The sequence below is a fragment of the Strigops habroptila genome, chromosome 3 (assembly GCF_004027225.2).
Source record: "Strigops habroptila isolate Jane chromosome 3, bStrHab1.2.pri, whole genome shotgun sequence".
NCBI lineage: Eukaryota > Metazoa > Chordata > Aves > Psittaciformes > Psittacidae > Strigops > Strigops habroptila.
Genome location: NC_044279.2, coordinates 65,325,017 through 65,345,785, shown reverse-complemented (window position 1 = coordinate 65,345,785; position 20,769 = coordinate 65,325,017). Strand labels below are relative to the sequence as shown.

The window sequence follows — 20,769 nt, the reverse complement described above, 5'->3', positions numbered from 1 at the left end:
TGGTTCCTGAGGGGTGGTTTTGAATTCTGCATCTCTTGTTTAACATGGCAGCTCGAAGAGTCCAGCTACGTTTAACATGTACTGAATTCAGTTCACATTTCATTTTAAAGGAGTCATTTTTGCTCTCTGCAGAGGCTTCAATTATAGAGGACCAAATGACAGGCATAATTAAGGGAAGTGGTGGGATACCAGCAGAGCACTTTGGTGTTTCCACCAAGGATTTTGCAAATCCTAGCTTGATTAATCTGTTTAAACATCTGTGCATCCTCTCGTCTGTGCAACTTATCCCTGGGTATCTCTTTCCCTTCCACCGCCTGCCTGCCTGCCTGCATGCCGTGCCCGGCTTTGCCTGCTCCTAACGGGCCGGACCCAGCCTCAACCCGCTCCGCCGCTTCGTTACACGCTCGCACACGATGCCCCCGCGGTAGCGCTTCAGCCAACGACACCGCCCGCCTCGAAACGCAGCTCGCACTCGCATTCCGTGGCGGAACCGCAGAGCAGAGCCCACAATACCGAGAAAGCGGATCGAAGCGGGACTGGGGAGCGGCGGCGCGGGCGGGCGGGCGCGGGGCTCCGCCGCTGTGCCACCGAGCCACCCTGCCGCTGTGCCACCGTGACACCGAGCCACGCTGTCTCTGTACCACCGTAACACGGTGCCGCCGCCCCCCAGCCGTGCCGTGCCGCGGGTCCCCTGCTCTGTCCCCCCACTTGTGGAGGCCGTCGGCTCCAGCCCGGCTCCTTGACGTCATGTCTGTGGCGCGGCCCCGGCAGGCGCAGTGAAGGCGGGCGGGCACCGCGTTAAACTTTCAGATCAAGTCCGGCGGCGGTTCCGAACGCCGCGCGCGGGGGGCTGCGTGCAGCCGCCGCAGCTGGAACATCTGGAAGCGTTCAGTGTGTCTGTCGGCGAGAGGGAGAGAGCGGGGAGCGAGCGCGCTGAGGGAGGGGAGGGAGTAAGGGGCTGGGACTGTGCTCTCTTCCTCTGCAGAAACAGCTCCCTGCCAACACAACGCGCTCGGAATGGCTTTGAAGAGGAGGAGCAGCAGCGTTTGAACATCTCTCTTTTTCCCCCCCTTTTTTTCCTCCTCTTCTGACTCTTGTAGTTGGCGGATTTTAAAAAGACATTTAACCCTCAGAGGTTTGCCCTGGATGCTTTTGCTTTTTCCATTTTTTTTTTTTTTAAATCCCCCCTCTCTCTCGTTTCCCCCCTTCCTGTTCTTTTTTATGGTTTAACAGCCAGAGGTGCTGTGCTAAATTCTTGGAAGGGGCCCGGATGTACTGAGGATGCATTGCAATTTCACTAAAGGAGGCAGTAGTGGAAAGGATCAGTTTTTGGTGTTTGATGCAATAATGGGAATCAGGTAATAATAAAAGGGGAAATTCTGCAGCTCCATTCTTCCTTGTATTTTACCAAGCCGATTTTCGGAGGGATTAATCTGGACTCGTTTTAAATGGTCAATGAAAACAAGAGGATGTACATCCCTGAAGAAAACCATCAAGGTAAGCCTGAGATTCACCTCCGAGGATCTAGCAACCATTCTCTCCCCTACCCTTTGTCCGTAATCTCTCAGCTCGGTTCAGCCGCTGCCCCAGCCAGCGGCAGGCGAGGGTCCGGGGCGGAGGACAGCTCTTGCCACCGCTTCCCATTCGGGGCACACCGCTCCCTTCAGCCGGCTGTGCTGCAGGGAGACCCCGCAGCCCCTCGGGGAAGGGGGGGTTCACAGAAAACACCGGGCAAATAAAAGTTCCTTTGAGTCGCCGTCGTCGCCTTCCAGGGCGGAGGGGCTGCGCGGAGCCGCCCGTGCCTCCGTGTCAGGGGCAGATTAATTGGTAGCGCAGCCAGCATTAGGGGATCTTTCCCAATTAATGCCCTCCCCGTCCTCCTAACCCCCATGTGGGTACGGCTTCCTAAGACACAGGGAGAGGAGCCCTTCCCTTCTACGCTATTTCTAATCTCTCATACGAGAGGGAAGGGGGAATTATCTGTTTACACACACATACACCACATACGCGCACATACCGAGAGGATGAGGGACAGCAGGAGAGCCTGCATTAAAATCAAAGTTGGGTTTTACTTGGGGCAGTGATTTCTCGCCGAGCTTCTCTCAGGATCGCCTGCATCATGGATACCAACCCGTGCTGCTGCTGCTCCTAGGCATTAGCAAACGTCCGCCGTTATTCCCTGTAGTAAAACTTTGTCCAAACTCCAGAAGCCTACCCCCCACACACCCCCGGCCCAACCCCGATCTGCTGTCCCTGAAGTTATTTTTATCATGTTACCTGCATGTTGTCCCCCCTCCCTCCCCAGCAGCCCTGCTGCACACACACGTCGGTGTTGCAGAGCAGACAGAGCCATTTCCTCCCCTCGGCAAGAGAAGAGCAGCGCTCCAGCGGGAACCGGCTGCCTCCCTCTTCCCGGCAGAGCCCCCCAGCCGAGGGCAACTTCTTTTTCCTTATCCCCCGATCCTGCCCCCGGCCCTGCTCTCTAGGGCATCCCCCCCTCCCACCCTCGGCCGGGGCCTCTGCCCACTGTGACCGAGCACCTGCACCGGGTGGGGGGGGGCATCCCAGCCCCGGCCAGCTCCCCTGGTGCCCCCTGTCCTGAGCCCCTGGCAGGGGCAGCCGAGGGTGCAGCTGGGGAGGTGCGTTAGCACTGTGGCAGCCCGTAATGGTGGAGAGGCGGTGGAGGTAACACCACCCTCCTTCCGATTAAATACAGATTAAAAAGAGAAAAACCCAGCACCCCCTACCCCTAGCCACTCTATCAAAATGAGGTGGGAGGGGAAAGGAAACAGCCCCTGATGCAGAGTGCTCCTTCAAAGTGCGAGCGAGCCCACAACGCATGCATTCAGCAGGCATAATTGGGCTGCTCTTCCTGGACCAAAGCTGATAAAGTGGATGAAGAGCTCAGCCTCCATAGCAATATGCCAACACTATGGCAACCTAAATCCAGCTCCCTCCTTATCAGCTGCAGTGATTATATAATTGAAGGAACAGTTTTGCATCTGTCTCTTCATGCGGATTGTCATTACTCCCAGGTGAAAGAGCAACTTCTAAAGCAAACAGAAAATCAGCCAGGTGGAAGAGTTCTGTTCCCTGATAGTGCTGGGCTGCCATTTATTTACAATCTATTTTGATTTTGTGCAAACAGCGCCTGAAAGGTTAAACTGATCAGTAATCGAGAAAACCTGGTGACAAGGAGGTGGGAGCAAACCAATCACAATGCGGAATGGAGTCGTTAAAGCAACCACAGATTCTCAGTTGCAAGGTAGAGATAAAAAAAGACGGGTAGAAGGCGAAGCAAGGTGTGTGATCTTGGCCTGCTCCTTGTTTGTAGGAGGGAAGATTGAGTTGAATAAGTCCTTATTCTTGTATCCTTCTCAGTTGCTGGCAGCAAGGTGAGCGTTCCAGGTGCTACTGATACAAGGCAGATTTTTTTTTTGTCTGTTCTTGAAATGTGACTGACAGGGCTAGGCCTCTGCCAGCAGCTGCTTTCTGCACATGTCCACTCTCAGTTAGCCTCTCATCAGCTCACCTGTACAGCCTTTAGTACTAAAACCTGGGAGACAGGAGAGCCACTTACTTAAAATAAAGAAATAAAGCATGCTAGAGGCCATTTGTTAGGTTGTGAGGGCTGTGGGGAAGAGGAATTGTACTTAAAAATGCTTTGTTGACTTCTCAACTTCTAATTTGTGTAGGTTTGTAATACGCGTTTTACTCTTTTGCATGTGACTTTGTCCACTGAAAGGCTTTCACCCTAAAGTAAGAATTTCTGATAATTTTTGAATGTTAAAATATAAATCTACTGTGTTCTTGTTGCAGCCTCCTGCTGCACAAAGAAAGGGAAGCTGATGGTATTATTTGTTGATGCTGAGACACTTCTCAACATTTATTTTTGCTACATAATAGAATGTATTTTTATAACAATTAATTATTCATTATTACCATAGAGCATGTGTTTATCTAGAAAATTTTAAAAACCCACCCGACAAGCACCAGAAAAAAGCTTTCAAAACTACCTCCATCACGCTTAATGCACATGTGGGACCGGGTGGGATCCTAGATGGGCATCTTTAATGCGTTTCCTTCATAATATTTTGAAAACTTGCTCTTTCATAATAGAAAATGGAAAATCAGTTTGCAAACCCACGTTTCACAGCCCTCTCAAGGGAGGGACCAGTGTGAGTCAACCCAGCCTCTGGTGCTGCGAGTTTGAATCTCAAGCATAGCTTAACCATCCAGTTTAATTTGGGTGCTCGCCATTCTGGCGGGGTCTCTCTTGGGGAGATTTGGTGACCAGCCAGGAAATGAAACGAATCCAGTAGTTTTGCTGTGTTTTTTCAGTCCCGGGGGCTCGGGGAGGGGTGGGAGGGTGTCCCGGTACTGCCTCTCCCGGGAGGTGGCACTGCGGGGCCGCTGAGCCCGCAGCCATGCAGATGCTTCTCGGTCTGCCTCATCCATCCCCTGCTCCTCAGGAGGACAGGCCAGATGTAGCACCGATAGATACGCATCTACCCCAGAATAAAATTCATTAGGATTGAAGAGTCCCTGGTAGGTCACTTATTTCATACAGTAATGATCCTCTGAGTGAAAAGCCATTTCTGATGCCGTGTCTGAACTACCCTTCCTTCAATTTCAGAGAATGCCTTTGGGCTTTGTCCTTATTGCATATTTTGAACAGATTTCTACCTGCTGCTTGTAGAAAAGAACCCCCTCAGGTATTTGTGAACCATAATTAGGTCTTCTTTCAACCTCCTTTCCTAACCTGCACATACTCTGTTCTTGAAATCTTCCCCTGTAAGACACTCATAGTCCTTGTAATCTTTTGTATCTACTAAATCAGGAACTAATTAGTATATCCTTTATTTCTCAGAAGCCTATTGATAGTGAGAGGGTCAAGTCACAAGCATGGTCCCTAATGCATTTCTGACCTGAAATGAGGGTCAAACCCACAAATGCTCCCCTTAACTCTGCAGGTATAGAGATGATTGTGTACACTTCACAGCTGATTTCAGTTGAAGGGTTGAAATCTGTCTCATGCTGTGCTACAAGACAAAACCATTGGAGATGTGGACTAGAATTTATTGGATGTTTGCTTTAATTTTCTGCTCTATTTTCAGAATGCCACTTTTATTTCCTGTAATTTTCTGGGGCAATGCTTTTACGTATAGGAGAAACCATGCTCTTTTCATGGTGACAAAGTGATCAGACAAGCAAACCGAGTCTTCAGTTTTGAGCCATTTGTTTTTGTGTTCTCATTTTACTGTACATGTTTGTCAGAATAGGCATTAGTTGCGGGGCATAAAGAATACCTCTAAGTAGTTTGAAACTTATCTTCAGGATTTTTTTGGGAAAAAAATATCTGAATCACTGTTTTAAAACACAGCACTAAAATTCCAACTGTCATAGATTTAACAATAAATGCTTGTATTTGTAAAGTATTATCTTCTTCCACTGAGTACTTGGGACATTCAGTAAGTGTTAAGTGTTTAATTTGATATAACATGAAATAGCAGTGTAATATAAAAATGTTTAATATAATGTTAAATAACTACTTCAACATTCTAAGTAATATAGTGCACTGCATTTACTTATGAAAGTAAATTACTTATGAAAGTAAATGCAGTGCACTAGTAGAGAAGAAGACTAGTAGAGTCTTCAGAAAAGTGCTTAAGTGCGTTCAACCTTTTCATATCCTTAGAAGAAGTATTTAAGTTTTCTGCTGAAGACATGGGATTTAAAGTATATACTTTTGAAAGATTTTCTTTGAAATTCTCTTCAGTCGTAGAGACCACTTTGGGTTAGGTGTTCACCGGTGTTCCTGCTGGCTGGTTCTTCCTGAAGTTTGTCAGTTTCTGCCATTATGAACACTTGCTTGTGAAGAACCCAGCTGGTGCCCTCTCTGCAACCAAGACAGCCTTGCAAACCCACTCATGGTTGCATCTCTGCTCTTGAATGTGTGTTTGGGGTTACATCTGTGTAATTCACTGCAGCAACCCTGACACATCCTTGCCATGTGGAATTAATTAGAATCGTAGAATAGAAGCACAGAATCAACTAGGTTGGAAAAGGCCTTTAAGATCAAGTCCAACGATTAAATTAGCTTATCCTACCAAGATATTTACTTTTAATTATTTGTCTTCATCTTTTTGTTTTGTTTCCTCAAAACACTTTAGTTTGAAGAAAATGTCAAATACCTGTAATATTACCATGTACGCTTAGGTTTGGCTTACTTTCTTTCAATTTTGTGGAAAATGGGTTTACATCCGCACTTAAAATAGGATCAATCTGAATGGCAATCATTCTTAAATTTACTTTTTGCATGTGTGTCTGCATTTGTGCGAATTGTCATCATGGCCATTTGACTCATTAGAAACTGTCTTGTTTAACCCTTTCTGGGAATTAGTTCAAGGAACAGAGTCACTGAAGTTCAGGAACAGCAAATATAAGATCTCTTCTGAGCAAATGTGTTGTATAAATTTATTGACTATCAAACAACTTAACACATGTGACCATATACAGTAAAAGTCTCTTAAATTGTTGAAAACAACAAATTGGATCAACACTGAAGAAAGCTTTTACCAATGGCAGATATATGCTTTACAAAGCATAATGTTATTAAATGGTTCAAATGCCTTTTTTTTTTTTGACTGTAGACAAACCCAATTTTTTTTTTTTTTGAGTCACTCTTTCATCTAAAACACTGTTTTTTATTTAGCTAATGGAGATGAGATGAATTTGAGAGGAAGTGTACTAATTAAAATGCTCATTGCTGGATTTTGGCATCATCAATTTTAAGAAAAGAACAACATTAAGCATTCAGACAAATTGGTTACCACCAAATACTTTTCGTTTTGACATAGTTCATCTCTTACCTAATATAGAATTGGCATGTTTTTCATGTAATTTTACTAATGGATGCTAAAAAATATATAAAGTTAATATTTACCATGTTTAATGATTTTTACTTTACTGGAGTAAAAGCATCATTGTGCCTTTAAGCTACCTGAGAATTTTGTCCCCTTATACTTCCCTTTGGTTTTTATGCAGGAGGAAGTCAGTCAGTCTTCTGAGCACAGAGCACAGTGATGGGCCTATGGTGCTTCTGCCAGAGAGCAGGTGTAGTTTTAGGTGGTAGAGTGGTCCTGCTGGGAACTCTGAAATACGCTGATGAAGTTATGTGATCACAAGGGCACCTGTTGTTAGTGCAAGGTTGTCATGGAATATATCAAGGTGCAGTCAATGCTATATATAAATCTTTGCCTGAAAGAGTCCTTGAAAGAGTTTCTGTCAGTTTCCGTGGATGGGGCGTAATGATGAGAGTTATATAAACTTCATTAAGAACTTGAGAGGGGTTCAGGGTAGCTCTCTTTGAACTGAAAGAGTCACAGGTGTCTCTCTACTGTGTATAGAGATTTGCAGAACAAAAGGCCTTGCTGAATTTCTCCCAGACACTTAAACATAACAGTGGAGATTCTATGGTTTGGATAGGTGAACTTGACAGTCCATAGGGGGTAGGGAAAAAACAAAGGGAGAAAAGATTAATATTTGTGTTGTAGAAGGTGACAGAAGACTTGAGGGACTCACATTTTGTATTTATTCTGGCATATTGGCGAAGGTTGAATTATTGTGACGTATGGCTGTAAGATTATTAGCACGGTTCGTCCTTGAGAAGCCTTGATTGAGGGGAACCCACTGCTAATGGTTTTGAAGCTGGTCTGCTTTGTATGTCACCTTCCCAGGCATCTTTCCCAGAAGTGGTAGTTCTGGAAGACATGCGCTCCGGCGGACAAACTCTCATATGAGTTTCACTGCAAAGAATTGCATTTCTAAGGAGTGGGGATTAAATAAAATCATAACGTAGGATGGAAGGGGCCTGCAGAGGCCAGGTAGTTAAACACCCTACTGAAAAGCAGGTCTTGCTCAGGGCCATATCCAGTCAAATCTTGTATATCTCTGGGGACAGGGCTTCCACAAACATAGTGGGCAGCCTGTTGCCATCTTTAACTACCCTTACGGTAAAAAAAAAACACCCCAAAACCAAACCAAAAAAAAAAAAAAAGAGAAACCACGACACATTTTTCATAGTACCTACTCTGTATATTTACATATGTCAGCCAATAGCTAAACTGCAACCACGTTCTTCTGTTTAATCAGACACTGTGGCTATTTGTTGAAACTTTGAGATGGAAGACTTGAGGGGCTTTTGTCTCAGCGCATCACTCCTTTTTGGGTAGCTTGCTTGGTTTTATTATAGTTTGTATTGTAGGTGAGGTGAGGTAGGTCTGGAGTCTCAATGGCTCTGATAGACACACTGAGTTTGTAAGTGGGTTGTTTTCCTGCCCTGTGCTAGAATGGCTTTCATGCAGAACTGTGGCTACAGTCAGAGACTGGCACATATAATGATGAGGTAGTAGAAATCTATGAGTAGTTCAATGTTTAATGTTCCAATACATGTTAACATGTCAATAGATGAATCCCGCTATAATATATAAACATTTAACTGAATCTCATTAGTTACTGTTGGGATATATATATCTGGACATAAAATCATCATGGAAATGATGACTGTAGGGCTTGAATCCAAACAGGATGAGGGTCCTAACTTTGATTTAGATTCTTTTTTTCCCTGTGGATTAAAGAAAATTGAGATAACTGTTAATGGATGTTCTCTGGGATGTTAGAAGCTTATATAGAAATGCTAAGACTATATTTGTAGAGGACTTTGCAATTTTCTTTTTTCTGTGTGTGTGAGGGTTTTTTTTAGTCCCAGTTATTAAATTCTAAATCTCAGTTGCTGTCTCAGCAGGCAAAACATTTAGAATCCATGAAAAGAAACCAGCAAGTTGAATCTCCGTCAACAGCTGGGAGGAGTTATCAGAGTACCAGTTAAAACCTTGCCTGTGGGAAGTAAAAAAAAGGTTATTTAACCTGGCACCTGTAAGGAAATAAAAGAAATCCACAAGATTCATCAGTCTCCTGACCCGGGCGCTGATGAATTTAGCACAGTTAAGAGGGAGGGAAAATTTGCTTCTTTGGTAAAAGACAGAAGATTAAAATAAAGTAAATCTTAAAGGTGTTTGGAGACTTAATAGTTTTCAAACTGGAGGAGAAATGAGACCAAAAAATCTGGCTATCTTTCCATCATGTGCATAAATCTTACGAGCCAGTTGTTTTGAGGAAAATATTGTCTGAGATCCATCTAACTTTAAAGGATGCTTTATCATATGTTTAAAATATGCTTCTCTAAATGGAACTGTTATTTGTCTTAAATTTTTCAGGTTTTCAGGCCATGATGTGGATGGTTGCCTTTGGGTATTTTGGAAAAAAAAAAAAAATATAACTGAACATGACATTATAATTACAAAGTAAATATGCTCTAATTGAGTAATTAACTCAACATTTCTTCCTAAAGGCATTGTAGGAACAAATTCATGTTACTGATCAGATTTCAGATGTATTATTGCAAAGGAAGAGAAAAAAAGACTTCCATTCTTCCATGTGCCTGGATAGATGTAAGACTTCTTAAGATTCTTCAGATTTTGAAATTTAATATGTAGTTTTGATACATCAGATGTTCCTCTAATGCTTTGTCAGATGAAATAGTCTTTAAATATACAAAAAGAGTACCTGCGTCTCTTTGCTTGTAAGTCAGTCCAACTCTGTTAGGTACCATCTATATTCTGCCTCATGCATTATTGACAAAAATAATAATTCTGAAATTGAAACTCCTACGATATAGCTGTTAGTAGTAAAATTCGTCAATTTTAGATACAGAAATGCCACAATGGACTGTGTGAGAAGCAAGGGAACCCAGGTGAGTTCAGGAATTAAAATTTTTTGTTGAAGATAGAAGAAAAATGTATCACTGCATTTAAATACGTTGCATAGTGTATTGATTTTGAACTTTACAGTAAAATCTGACACAGATTGACAAGTATCAGGAAGCTAAGGGTGAGATGCAATGCCAAACTGTGCTGTGTTTTCTATCTTGTAGCTTTCATACCGTTCACAAAAGAATTTTTTCTATGCAGATCCTATATGCAAATCTTAGAAATTTGGATTTAGTTAAGTACAAAGGGGTCTGATTCCCTTGGGATAAGTTTAGCACATTGACAGCAAAGTTAGCCAATTAAGTCAGATAAGCCCAAGTGCCTTTAAGAAAACAGAGGAAATCCATGGTATTCATTACTTTCTTGAGTTGTAAACAAATATATGTAGGGAGGAAAGCTTCACCTGTGTGCTGAAATTCCCATGATACTTGAATGGTCTATTATTGCTGATTTATAAATTATATAAATGCAGAGTGTTTTCAGGTGTAATTTAAATTTGAATTGGTGTCTTTAGAGAGAAGTAAAATACATTTATAAAGTGAAAATGGAAAGTGATCAAGTTTAATTGTGATTCAAATGGAACTTTTGTATGACTGGAGCAACAGGTAGGAGTGAGTTATATGATTTTTTTGCATCGCTTTCACCTAAATGAAAATTGTAAGTGAAAAACCTGTGATTTGCAGACATCAGTCAAGTTTGGTGCAGGCAATGTCAAAATCGAGTACTTCAGTTAATGGATGGCTTGAGTGATATAACTCTAATATCTTTCATCTGTCGGATTCTCACTGGCTTTGGCTTAATTGCACAAATCATGTGAGTGTGAAATGTTTATTAGCAGGTGTTTGGTGGTGGTAGTCCTGTACATAGCAGTACACTCTGCTGAGCTCTGAAACATATTTCTCTACAGTTTTCTTTGAAGAGAGTTGTTTGTTATGTGTTAGATGTAATGAAGCTTATTGTTTAAATCAGGAACCAGGGAATCACTAATTCCTGGGAAGCTTATGAGAGACTATGTTGAAGCCTAATTTTTTTTACTGATATTATGACCAAAAGAGTTATAGTTTAATTTTGGTTTTGAAGGCAAATATAATGACATAGTGGTGACTGGAATAAAGAGAGTATCACTTGTAAGTTTGGCCATTATAGCAAAAGCCAGAAATAATAGCAGTGTGTGAAATATTAAGATCAATATGGCTTGAGGACTTTTATCTGCTTAAAGGCAAAGGGTGTCAAGAAAGATCATAAGAGATGAAAACTCATGTCCTAATTCGCATGCAGTGATAAAAGCTGTTATGCATGCCACAAAGTCAGTCAGAAAATAACTAGCAGTACTTGTTACTGGCAGTTCCTAGAAAAGTCAAATATCGAGCTTCAGGAGATTTGAGCATGGAGCTCTACAGGTGCTTGGCAGAATCTTTGGGAAGCTATCTTAGTCAAGCCTGAAGTGCTTTATAAAGGAGCACATCTGAAAATACTAGTAATGCAACAAAACATTGCAAGAAATTTTTAGCGCTGATAATGCAACTTCTGTTACTTCCTATGAAACATTATGCTTAGACATCATCTTAGTGCTTTTAATTTGCAGTGTGAGTAACAATTTAGAACATTTCTGTCAATAGGTATGTATTGGACTAAATGTACATCCTGCTGTCTTAATGCAAAGATTTAACTGAAATAAGTTTTCATTTGGATTTTACAGTACATATGGGTCAGCAGTTTTCTATCTGTTTTCCTAGTACTTAGCATTCATATTGAGAACCTTGCTGTTGTCTTGCTTTCCCTTAATTACATTATTCTTTCACCAGAACAATTTTTGGATATGCATTTTCGAGATTTTTCTGTTGTGCTTTAAGGTGGTTTCTCCTGGAGAAAAGTAGTGCGTAGAATGCAGAGCTAGGTTTAACTGAATGTTGCTAAGGATTTTGGCATGTGTGCTGTAGGGTCAGAGGATGTGTTATTTGTGTGATATATGGATGGAGAAACCCTATGTGGAGTCAATTCTACAATATCAAAGGGCAGGAAATTTATTCTTATTGCACATATCAGCAGTGTTTTGATACTTCAAAAGGAATGTGGTATAAGCTCATCCAGGTGGCTTAATATATCGATGAATGTCAGTATTGAAATACTATATTAAAATATCATTTTAAAATAGAATTACTGTAGAAGATGGAAAGCCCCACTTGTCATCTTAAGATTTAAACCTCTAGTTCATGTAGCTAGTTATTTTAGTAACAGCAATAGAAAATATCTAAACCTGATTCTGCCGCTACAAAACACTGGACAGAGATTTGACAGATTGTCAGGTGCTATTTGAGAGATTAATGTAAAGACTAGAGTACAGACATTAGAGGATCAGACTTTATTTTAGTTTATTCCTGTGTTAGGATGTAGGCTTCCAGAAAGTCTGCCAAACCTCCACAAAGATTGTATTTCTTTCCTTTTGGAAGGTTGGCAAATGTGTTCTCTGAAGTCGTCTACGTATTTTCTTACATACTTACCTGGTCATGATCCCTGTAATATGAACAACTTCCAGTGTCAAAAACTCTATTGCTCTTCCCAGCGTGCCAGGTCAATAGGATTGGAAATTTAATTTTCTTCATTAACTATGTTCTGTGTGCTTATGTGAAGATACTACTCTTGGAGGTGCAGGCAAAGAAATTAATATGACATTTAATTTTAGTGAGATGCGTGTTATGAAACGGTATGTAGTTACTGATGCCATCAAGCCTGTAACAGGCATGGATATAGCAATACTGGGATGCTTGATCCATCTGTCTGGATGCCAACCAGGGAAAACAGCTGCTGCTCTGGTCCTTCTGATTGCATAAGCAGGTTTGAAACTTGTGTTATGGTCAGAGTAACAAGTTGGTTTGTTGTACAGGTCCAGCTGTGGTGATTAAGGGCACGGCTCCCACTGGGTACCCCTATACAACTGTTGTCCCATGATTTGCATTATTCCTTTTCAATTCTGCTGACTCTCCTTTTCTCTGCATTTGTGCCTCCCTTCTCTGACCAGCCTTCTCCAGAATAAACAACCCACCCTTAGTTACCTTTTTTCCCCACTAGTCCCAGGTTTTCTACATCCGTAACCAAATCTGGTCTTTCTGACATTGGTACTTTGTAATCCTGGCCTCATTTGGCATTACTGGCACAGTTATCTGGGCACTATTAGCCTTGCAGTACTTCCCAACAGGACTCCAGTACTTTGCTTCAACTAACTGTGACTCAAGTCCTTCTTAACTGAGTGTGAAATCTGGCCATTCCTTACAGTACTACCTGTAACCTGTGTCAGCATCTGACTTTGTTGTCACATCTGGTAATTTCTCATGGCACATCCAGTAGTTTTCCATGTCTTGTTCAGTTAGTCAGGCCAGGACTGAGTCATCTGCCTGCAGCCTTAATAAGTACTCTGAGTAGTCTTAACTACTAAGTCTAAACTTAACTTATCAAGTGGGCGCTGTATATTAATAAGTAAAGGGGATTCTCTTCCTTGGAAGAGAAGGAGGCACTTTGGAAGAGAAGCCTGTGCTGGAAGAGTGGGCTAACAAGAACCTTATGAAGTTCAAGGACAAGTCTAAAGTCTGGCATGTGGGTAAAAACACAATCCAGGAGTGCAGGACAGGCTGGCATCTACCTGGCTGGGGAGCAGCTCTGTGGAAAGCCGTCTAGGGGTCCTGGTGGAAGCAAGCTCAATGTGAGCAAACAGTGTGCTGCTGCAGCAAAGCTAACAAGATGTGGAGTTCCATCAACAAAGGCATCACCAGCAGAGATAAAGAATTCATTACCTCACTCAGTTCTTGTCAAGCTATGCCTGGAATACTGTGTTCAGTTTTGGTCTCCACTATACCAAAAAGATGTGGACAGGCTAGAGAGGGTCCAGAGAAAGGCCACAAAGTTGATCAGAGGACTGGGAAGCCTGCTGTGTGAGGAAATAAAAGCTGAGAGAACTGGGTTTGTTCAGCCTAGAGAAAAGAAGACTCAGGGGAGACTTTGCCACCATGTTCCAGTATTTAAAAGATTACTACCTCCCTTTTTACAAGGAATCACACGGAAAAGACATGGAGTCATGAGTATAAGTTACTCCTGGGGAGATTCAGACTGGACACAATAGGAAAATTTTTCACAATGAGAACAATCAGCCATTGGAATAATCTCCCCAGGGACGAGTGGACTCGTCAACATTGGACACTTTTAACATTCAGCTGGACAGGGTGCTCGGACATCTACTCTAGGTCATGCTTTGCCTAGAAAGGTTGGACCAGATGATCCTTGAGGTCCTTTCCAACCTGGTATTCCATGATTCTTTGCACTTATATTTTTTTCGCTGGTAATCAGTAGTTTTATAATTAGGAGATGCAATGGCTGTGGAAGGAGACAGACATCTTGGGTAACTGAAAACAAATGATCAGGCAGATTTGGTCAGAAATATACAGGTTCATGAGGAGTCAGTGCAGAGATCTTAGCACGAATTTTGAATCAGATACTTTATCATCATGGTATGTGTGGTTTCATTCGGGTATAAATTGCAGAGATAAAGTGTTCTTCTCTTGAATTTTGCTATGATCAAATGTGAATCTGATAGAAAAGGAGGCTTCTGTCTGGTCTTTCTCTGGGGACTGCACATGGTAGTATGTGGTGTGTACACAAGTGCACTTGGTGCTAATGGGTAAGAGGAATTATGCCTCTCTCTTCCTTCCAATTCTACACATGCTTATCAGTAGGCACCACAAGGGCTTGAAGAGCAACCTAGATATATAGGGACTCCCGATTTTTATCTGCCATCTTTCAAGTGTGTGTATCAAGGATATTTTAAATTTTGTTTTCAAATAGTAGGAAAAAATTATCTATGCTCTGGAACCATTAGGATGTCTCTGAGATGTCTGCAGTTGCAGTGTGCCTACACAGTTGTGTATATGTGTGTGTGTGTGTATATATATATAGGGAGAAGTATAATTTGCTTAGTGGACCAGAATGAATAAGTGACTGTGGTTGGAAGGATCTAGCTGTGTTACAGAAGATTTGGAAAGAAATAGAATAGTATGAAATGAGAGAAATAATCTCTTTTCAGATTGTCATTCTCTATATAGAAAAAATAATTATTTGGCATGGATTTCATTTTACCTCACTGTGGGTGTTTAAATTGTCTAGTTGGAGCTAATCATCTACAGTTCATGTGTAGTCAGTGGAGAGGAAGGCAGCCATGGCTACAGAACATTATAGATAACTAAAAAAGGTGGAGTGGACTGCTTTTTTTGAGGAACTTAACTGTGCCTTAACTATATAGATAAAGAATTGATGACCAAGTTAGACCAAATGTTAGATTTTTATATTGCTGGAACTCAGGAAGTGATTTCTACTTTCTGCATGTGTGTTGATTTCTATTTCTAGTTGTCAACAACAGAAGTGTAGCGTGGAGAAAGGAGTTATTTGCCTATAACAGGTTTTAGTAAGTCACCTGTCTTCCAGGTGACCTGCATGAATGAAAATACAATAAACGTATGCTTCCTGACTGAATGTATGCCATTAAATAAAAGGAATTCTTAAAGAAATGCATGACAAGAAAAACAGGGCTTCAGGAAAAATCCCTCTTGGAAATTCATGGAAGCTATTTCTTGAAGAATATCCCTGTTTCCATCTAGAGTGAGAACAATTAATTTTTCCCCAAATTATATTTAGAGTGGAGAATATTGTGAATGCAAAATAGGTAGCTTCAGGAAGGAGATGGGGCTTTCCAGCCAGTGTCAGAGTGATGGCAAGCATGCCAGAAGACACAGCATCAGAGAAACCATGCTCTAATCAGTTCAATCTGCTTCTCCTAACTAGCGTGCGTGGTTAGCTGGGCTGGCTGGAATGTACAAAATTTACAAGGAAAGATGAACAGTCAGGTAATAGCAATGTAGGGAGAGTTCTCTGCAGTAACTCTTTAGTTTGTGTGTTTTGTGCTTTTGGGTGGACAAACACAGCATGCCTAATTTTGAAAGTGCCATTTTTGAATCATTGCAAACTTCCACAGTAACAGGGTCCCAAAGAGAAGATAAATTGAGGTGCAGAATTCATTTGGTCTTGTTAGTTTGGCAACTTTGTTCAACTGTGTATTATGTGCAAATAAGCTTTGGCCTGCTAGAGCCTGGAGTACCAGGCAAAGTGTGCTGGGTTCCATGATTTCAACCAGAGGGGGAGATCCCTTGTCCCTCCAGGATGCAGCCAGAGGAGGAATAGTATTTCATTCTGGTAGCATCAGGAGAAAAGGTTAACCCATCTCAGCAGGGCAAATTTTTATCATCATGAATAAAGGGTGGCACACACACTTTCTTTGTATCTTTATTATCTCAAAGAACATGCATCTTTTCAAAATTTCTTCCTGTCATTCCACAAGCAGGGACATGATGTCTTTATGTATCATCCTGTTATCTCCTCAGAGCCTCTTTTCCCAGAGTTTATAGCCTTGACTCTATCATGCTGCCCTTTGCATAAGCTATATAGTGGCCAAATACCTGCCATGCCCTGGAAGAAAGGCTGTGCTGCAGCACCTACAATATGTGGAGCAACTATTTTAGTTTCCTAAAGAGCATCAACAAGAAATTCTGCTCACAGAAATTGTCATCTGTGATGGGGTAGACCAGTTCAAAGCGATACTTGCCCTTGTTGTGAGGTGCTGATAAAATAATTGAACTTTTTGAACTCAAATTTGAAAATTTAATTTTGAAAATAGGAAATAATGGGATTTTTTTCATGAAATAACAATTTTTGAAATACAGTATTTCCTATCAGCAGCTTCCAGTTTAAACTTCCTATAGAAATCACAAACATATGTTACGATGCCTCTATGGAAAGCTCTTCTGTAATTTTGCATGGGGTTGTCTATGATGCTTTCTGTCATCATTTCACCATTTGCTGTTAAATGCTCTTTTACTGCCTGTGCCTGGTAATGATACAATGAGTCAAAACTTGAGACAAGAGAATGTTTCAGGAAATGTATAGATTTAAGTGGGAGTAATTTACTTTAAATAACATAACTGGTTTTGTAGCATACTTTTCTGATTAAGCCATTGTGCAGCAAATAACTTGAAAAAAGACAACAATCGGCATTCCCACTCTATGTGAAAATCTTGTGTTTATCCCACTGCAGACCTCAGTATGTTGTAAAAGATACCATTTTATAGAGAAATTTCCAACTGATATTTTTTAAATGTCATCATAATCGCTTCATGTTTTCCTACTGTCCTTGGGCTGTCTGTGGATAACAGAAGCCAAGCTGAAGGATCTCACCCAGCAGTTTCTGAATCCTGCTGTTTGAGTATCATAAGGGACATTAGAAAAATACCCAGGCCTGAGCTGGGGAGGCAAAGTGGAGGTGACCCCTGACATTTCACAGTTAAGTTTTCCACTGGTTCAGCCTCCTCGTTGTTAGCAATGTATAACTTCTTAGACATCTGAGTTTGCTTAGTTACAGCTAGCAAATATTTAATCTCATAATGGTTATTCCAGTTAGCTGAAAGGGTCATGTGGTGTCAAAAATCTTCCTAATGCTCATGCTGATAAATTCTGATAAATTTTTTTTACTGTCTCTATGTAAGACTAAATGATTCAGCTGTCTTTAGTGTCTCAATGTAAGATATTATCCCGCTCTACGTTTTCTTGTACTTCTTTTTCTTAGTTCTTTAAACTGTTTTATTCTTCTTTTTGAGGTGTGGAGTCTAGAACTGGGGCCTGTGATGTTGCGTTCTGTAGTAATGGTCTGTACAGCCATATTACCTGGACTTTTAGGCTCACACATAGGTTGAAACTTGTTGAGGTCCATGTTGTCTGTGTGTTGGTTCACTCTGACCATTAGTTAGAGCCAGGCAACTGGCTCTCAGGACAAAGCAGCTCAGTCATGAAGGAGGAGTTGACTTGCTTGTGTGCCCTGTCTCCAAACAGGGAGGGCACAATTCCGTGGCAAGCTCCGAAGGTAAAGAGAGATGCTTACTCCCTGTAAATAGGCTGGATGTTTTGGGGTTTTGTAAGGTTGGTTGGTTGTGGGTTGGTGGTGGTGGGTTTGGGTTTTTTTTACTCCTAGCAAGCAGTAGAAATGCAGAATCTCTTGACTAGTGTTCAAATGCTATCGGAGCAAATGGTTTGTAGGAAATTTCTTGGCTCTTTTGTGATGCTCATCCTATGAAGTGCAGAAGGCCCCAAGAAAGGAGCACAAAAGCCTTAGCGTTCACTGTCTTTGGTATGGTCTGAAAACTGTCAGAAGATGGGTCTGGAGCAGTGGCTAGAGCGCTGACTCAGTGGCAGTGCTAAAATACTGCCCACTGAGATCTAAGCAAGTGCCCTACAAACCTGGTGTGCATCTGCTCTTGCCACCTTTGCTCTGGTGTGCGTCAAATCAGTAATGATCAATTAATCTGCCTTTATATAAGCAGGAGTCTTTATTTTTAGAAAGAAACTATAAAGACTATCTCAAACACTTGCCTGCATCTACTGCAGAAAAGGTCACAGAGAAGCTGCTTAACAATGTTTGTATAGACAACCAGTGGCATAAGAACTATTTCAGGGTTACGTGTTACAGTGTTCAACCTAAGATGTAAGCCAGATGCTGTTTTTTCTCATACAGGTGCTTACAAAGATTGTTTCTTGCTAATTTTTCCCACCTTTTATTATCCTCTCCTTTTTTGCTACAGTTGCATTCTTCTGATTTAGTGCCTTATTTAGTTTGGAAATGCTCTTCACTAGCAGAGCAAGTCAAGAGTGCTTGTTTTTGCATCTGGATATTACACATGCTTAATATTCAGACTTGGAACATTCCCCAAGAGGATACCAGTAAATAAAAAAGAATGTCAGAGAAAAGTCTGCATGCTAGAGATAGAACATCCTACTTTAGTAGCAAACAACTTGGTAGAATTATTTTCTTCTATGCAAACTGACTTTAAAAACATGACTCTAAATCTGTTACTGCTGCAGTGCCTCTAGATCACAAATGTCTAGTATGAGTAAAAGTATTATTATTTTTCTTTTTTTTTTTTTTTTTTTAAATTGCCTTTTAATATCACCCTGGAGTTGAAACAAGCCACTGTTTTCCTTTGTTGTATAGCATGGTTTATATTCATGTGGTTAGTAATTTTCTGTGGGTTTGTTTTAATGGAGGTTTGCAAGGGCTTCCTCTTTCTTGTCTTACAGAGCACATTGTATATCGAGCATCCTCTTGAGATTCTGTAGATGAAAGGAAACAGAAGGATAGGACTGAGGCAGCATTTTTTTTTTCTTCCCTCAGTTTAAATTTTGCCTTTTTTTTTGCATGATCTCTTTCTAGCACCTTGATGGTGCCAAGTTACAAAGAGTCCTCCCATTTCAATACTTTAATTTTGCCCAAAAATTGTTCAGAAATAAGATAATATTAATTAGATGAGTGAAATTAGGAGAAAACCTGACCTTGTCTATCATTGTCTTAATTCTTAGGATTTGGCAAAACATTTTTATAGTCTGTTTCAAAACTTTCCCCTCCAGTTGCTTTTTCTGATCTTCTGTTGGTTTTACTCCAAGCAGCAGGGGAAAAAAAAGTAATCACATTTTAAAAATAGGAAAAATGTGTTTTTTAGAACACTAAGATTAATAGCTGAAATCAAAGTCAGTTTTGACACTTGAAGAATCTTTTAATATCTTTTCCTTTGAAACTGCCTGCATTTCAAGAAGGGAGTGCATCTTTAATTTATTAGGGTATTGCACGCCTAATCTAAAATTAGGTAACTGCAGTTTAAAATAAATTCTAAGTTTTGCCTTTCTGGAAAGCAATAAATAGTTTTTAGGTGATTGTTTTGTGTGAGTGCTAATGATATAATTTATAGATGTCTGGTATTCACAAAGTATAATGTAGTAGGTACCTTTTAAAATTAGGTATGTACTATTTTCTTAAGCTGTATGCCCAGTACCTGAATGAACCTTGGATTTGGGTGCTTACTGTGGTCAATTCTTGCAATGCTACCCAGAGACTCAAGAGACAGCAGTAGTGGTGCAAGGCATGGTGCTGGGTAGCCAAAGAGGTTGCTAAAATTTGACTGCTTTGGATGAGTGGGCTAAAAAGGAGAAGGGACATGGACCAGATGGCCTTCAGAGGTCCCTTTTAACCTAAGACATTGTATGATAATGTGGATTAATGGCTTCTTGTTGTCTGCATCACCAGTGAGAGGGAGGGCTGGCAGGGAGTACTTATGGCTTGTATAGGAAGGTTAGATATCCACTCCTTTTATACACTTCCAAAGAACATTCCAACAAACTCTGCCTGCTGTCTGGATTTGTGCAGCTGAACACTGACTCCATAAGCAGCAAGAGGAAGCAAAAAACCTCAGCTTCTAAGAATTTGCATTGTGTATTGTTTTTCAGGGCTGATCTCCATTTAGATATGGATGCTAAAGGGTTTGTTTTGTTTTGGTTTATGTGTATGTGTCTATTTTTATTGAAATTCATATTGTCTGTAACTCAAATACAGACCTATATAGAGATTCCTTTTGCTTTTTAGTCATCATCTGATGTAACTGGGAACAGACTGCTATTTCAGGACTGAGAATACTATGAGTTGTGGAAGAATTGTGATTGATTTTTCTAGGATGAAGTATCATTGAAATTGCAGGCTTTGAATTATTTAGATACCATGCAGTTGCACATATTTTACAAATTTTGTCATGTTTTGGGCCAAAAGCAGCTACAGAGTTGTCCTGTACCTTGTTCAGAAACACATGTGCATGTATATACTCCCCACACATAAGTGGGAGTCATTTCATCTCATTTAATCCACTTAAATTTGATGTGCAATGAAATTTATGTTTTGGATTACTTCTGTACAATCTGAAGAGAGATTGGCACTTTCAACAGCTGGTTTCACTTGTATTTCAAACATCTGTCTTAAGAATGGAAGAAATGGTCCTCTGCACAGACTACAGAGGAAACTTCAACAAGA

The 20,769-nt window shown here is 41.0% G+C and overlaps 1 protein-coding gene across 7 annotated transcripts in view; it reads left to right on the top strand.

Moving 5' to 3' along the window:
- Window positions 1-973: 973 nt before the first annotated feature.
- CACNA1C (calcium voltage-gated channel subunit alpha1 C) overlaps window positions 974-20,769 on the top strand; it is a 440,223-nt gene continuing 420,427 nt past the window's right edge. For all 7 annotated transcript variants that reach the window (XM_030480605.1, XM_030480603.1, XM_030480597.1 and 4 more), the window contains exon 1: window positions 974-1,497. In XM_030480605.1, the coding sequence (XP_030336465.1) occupies window positions 1,449-1,497 (49 nt within the window). In that variant the 5' untranslated portion in view covers window positions 974-1,448. The remainder of the gene's footprint in view (window positions 1,498-20,769) is intronic.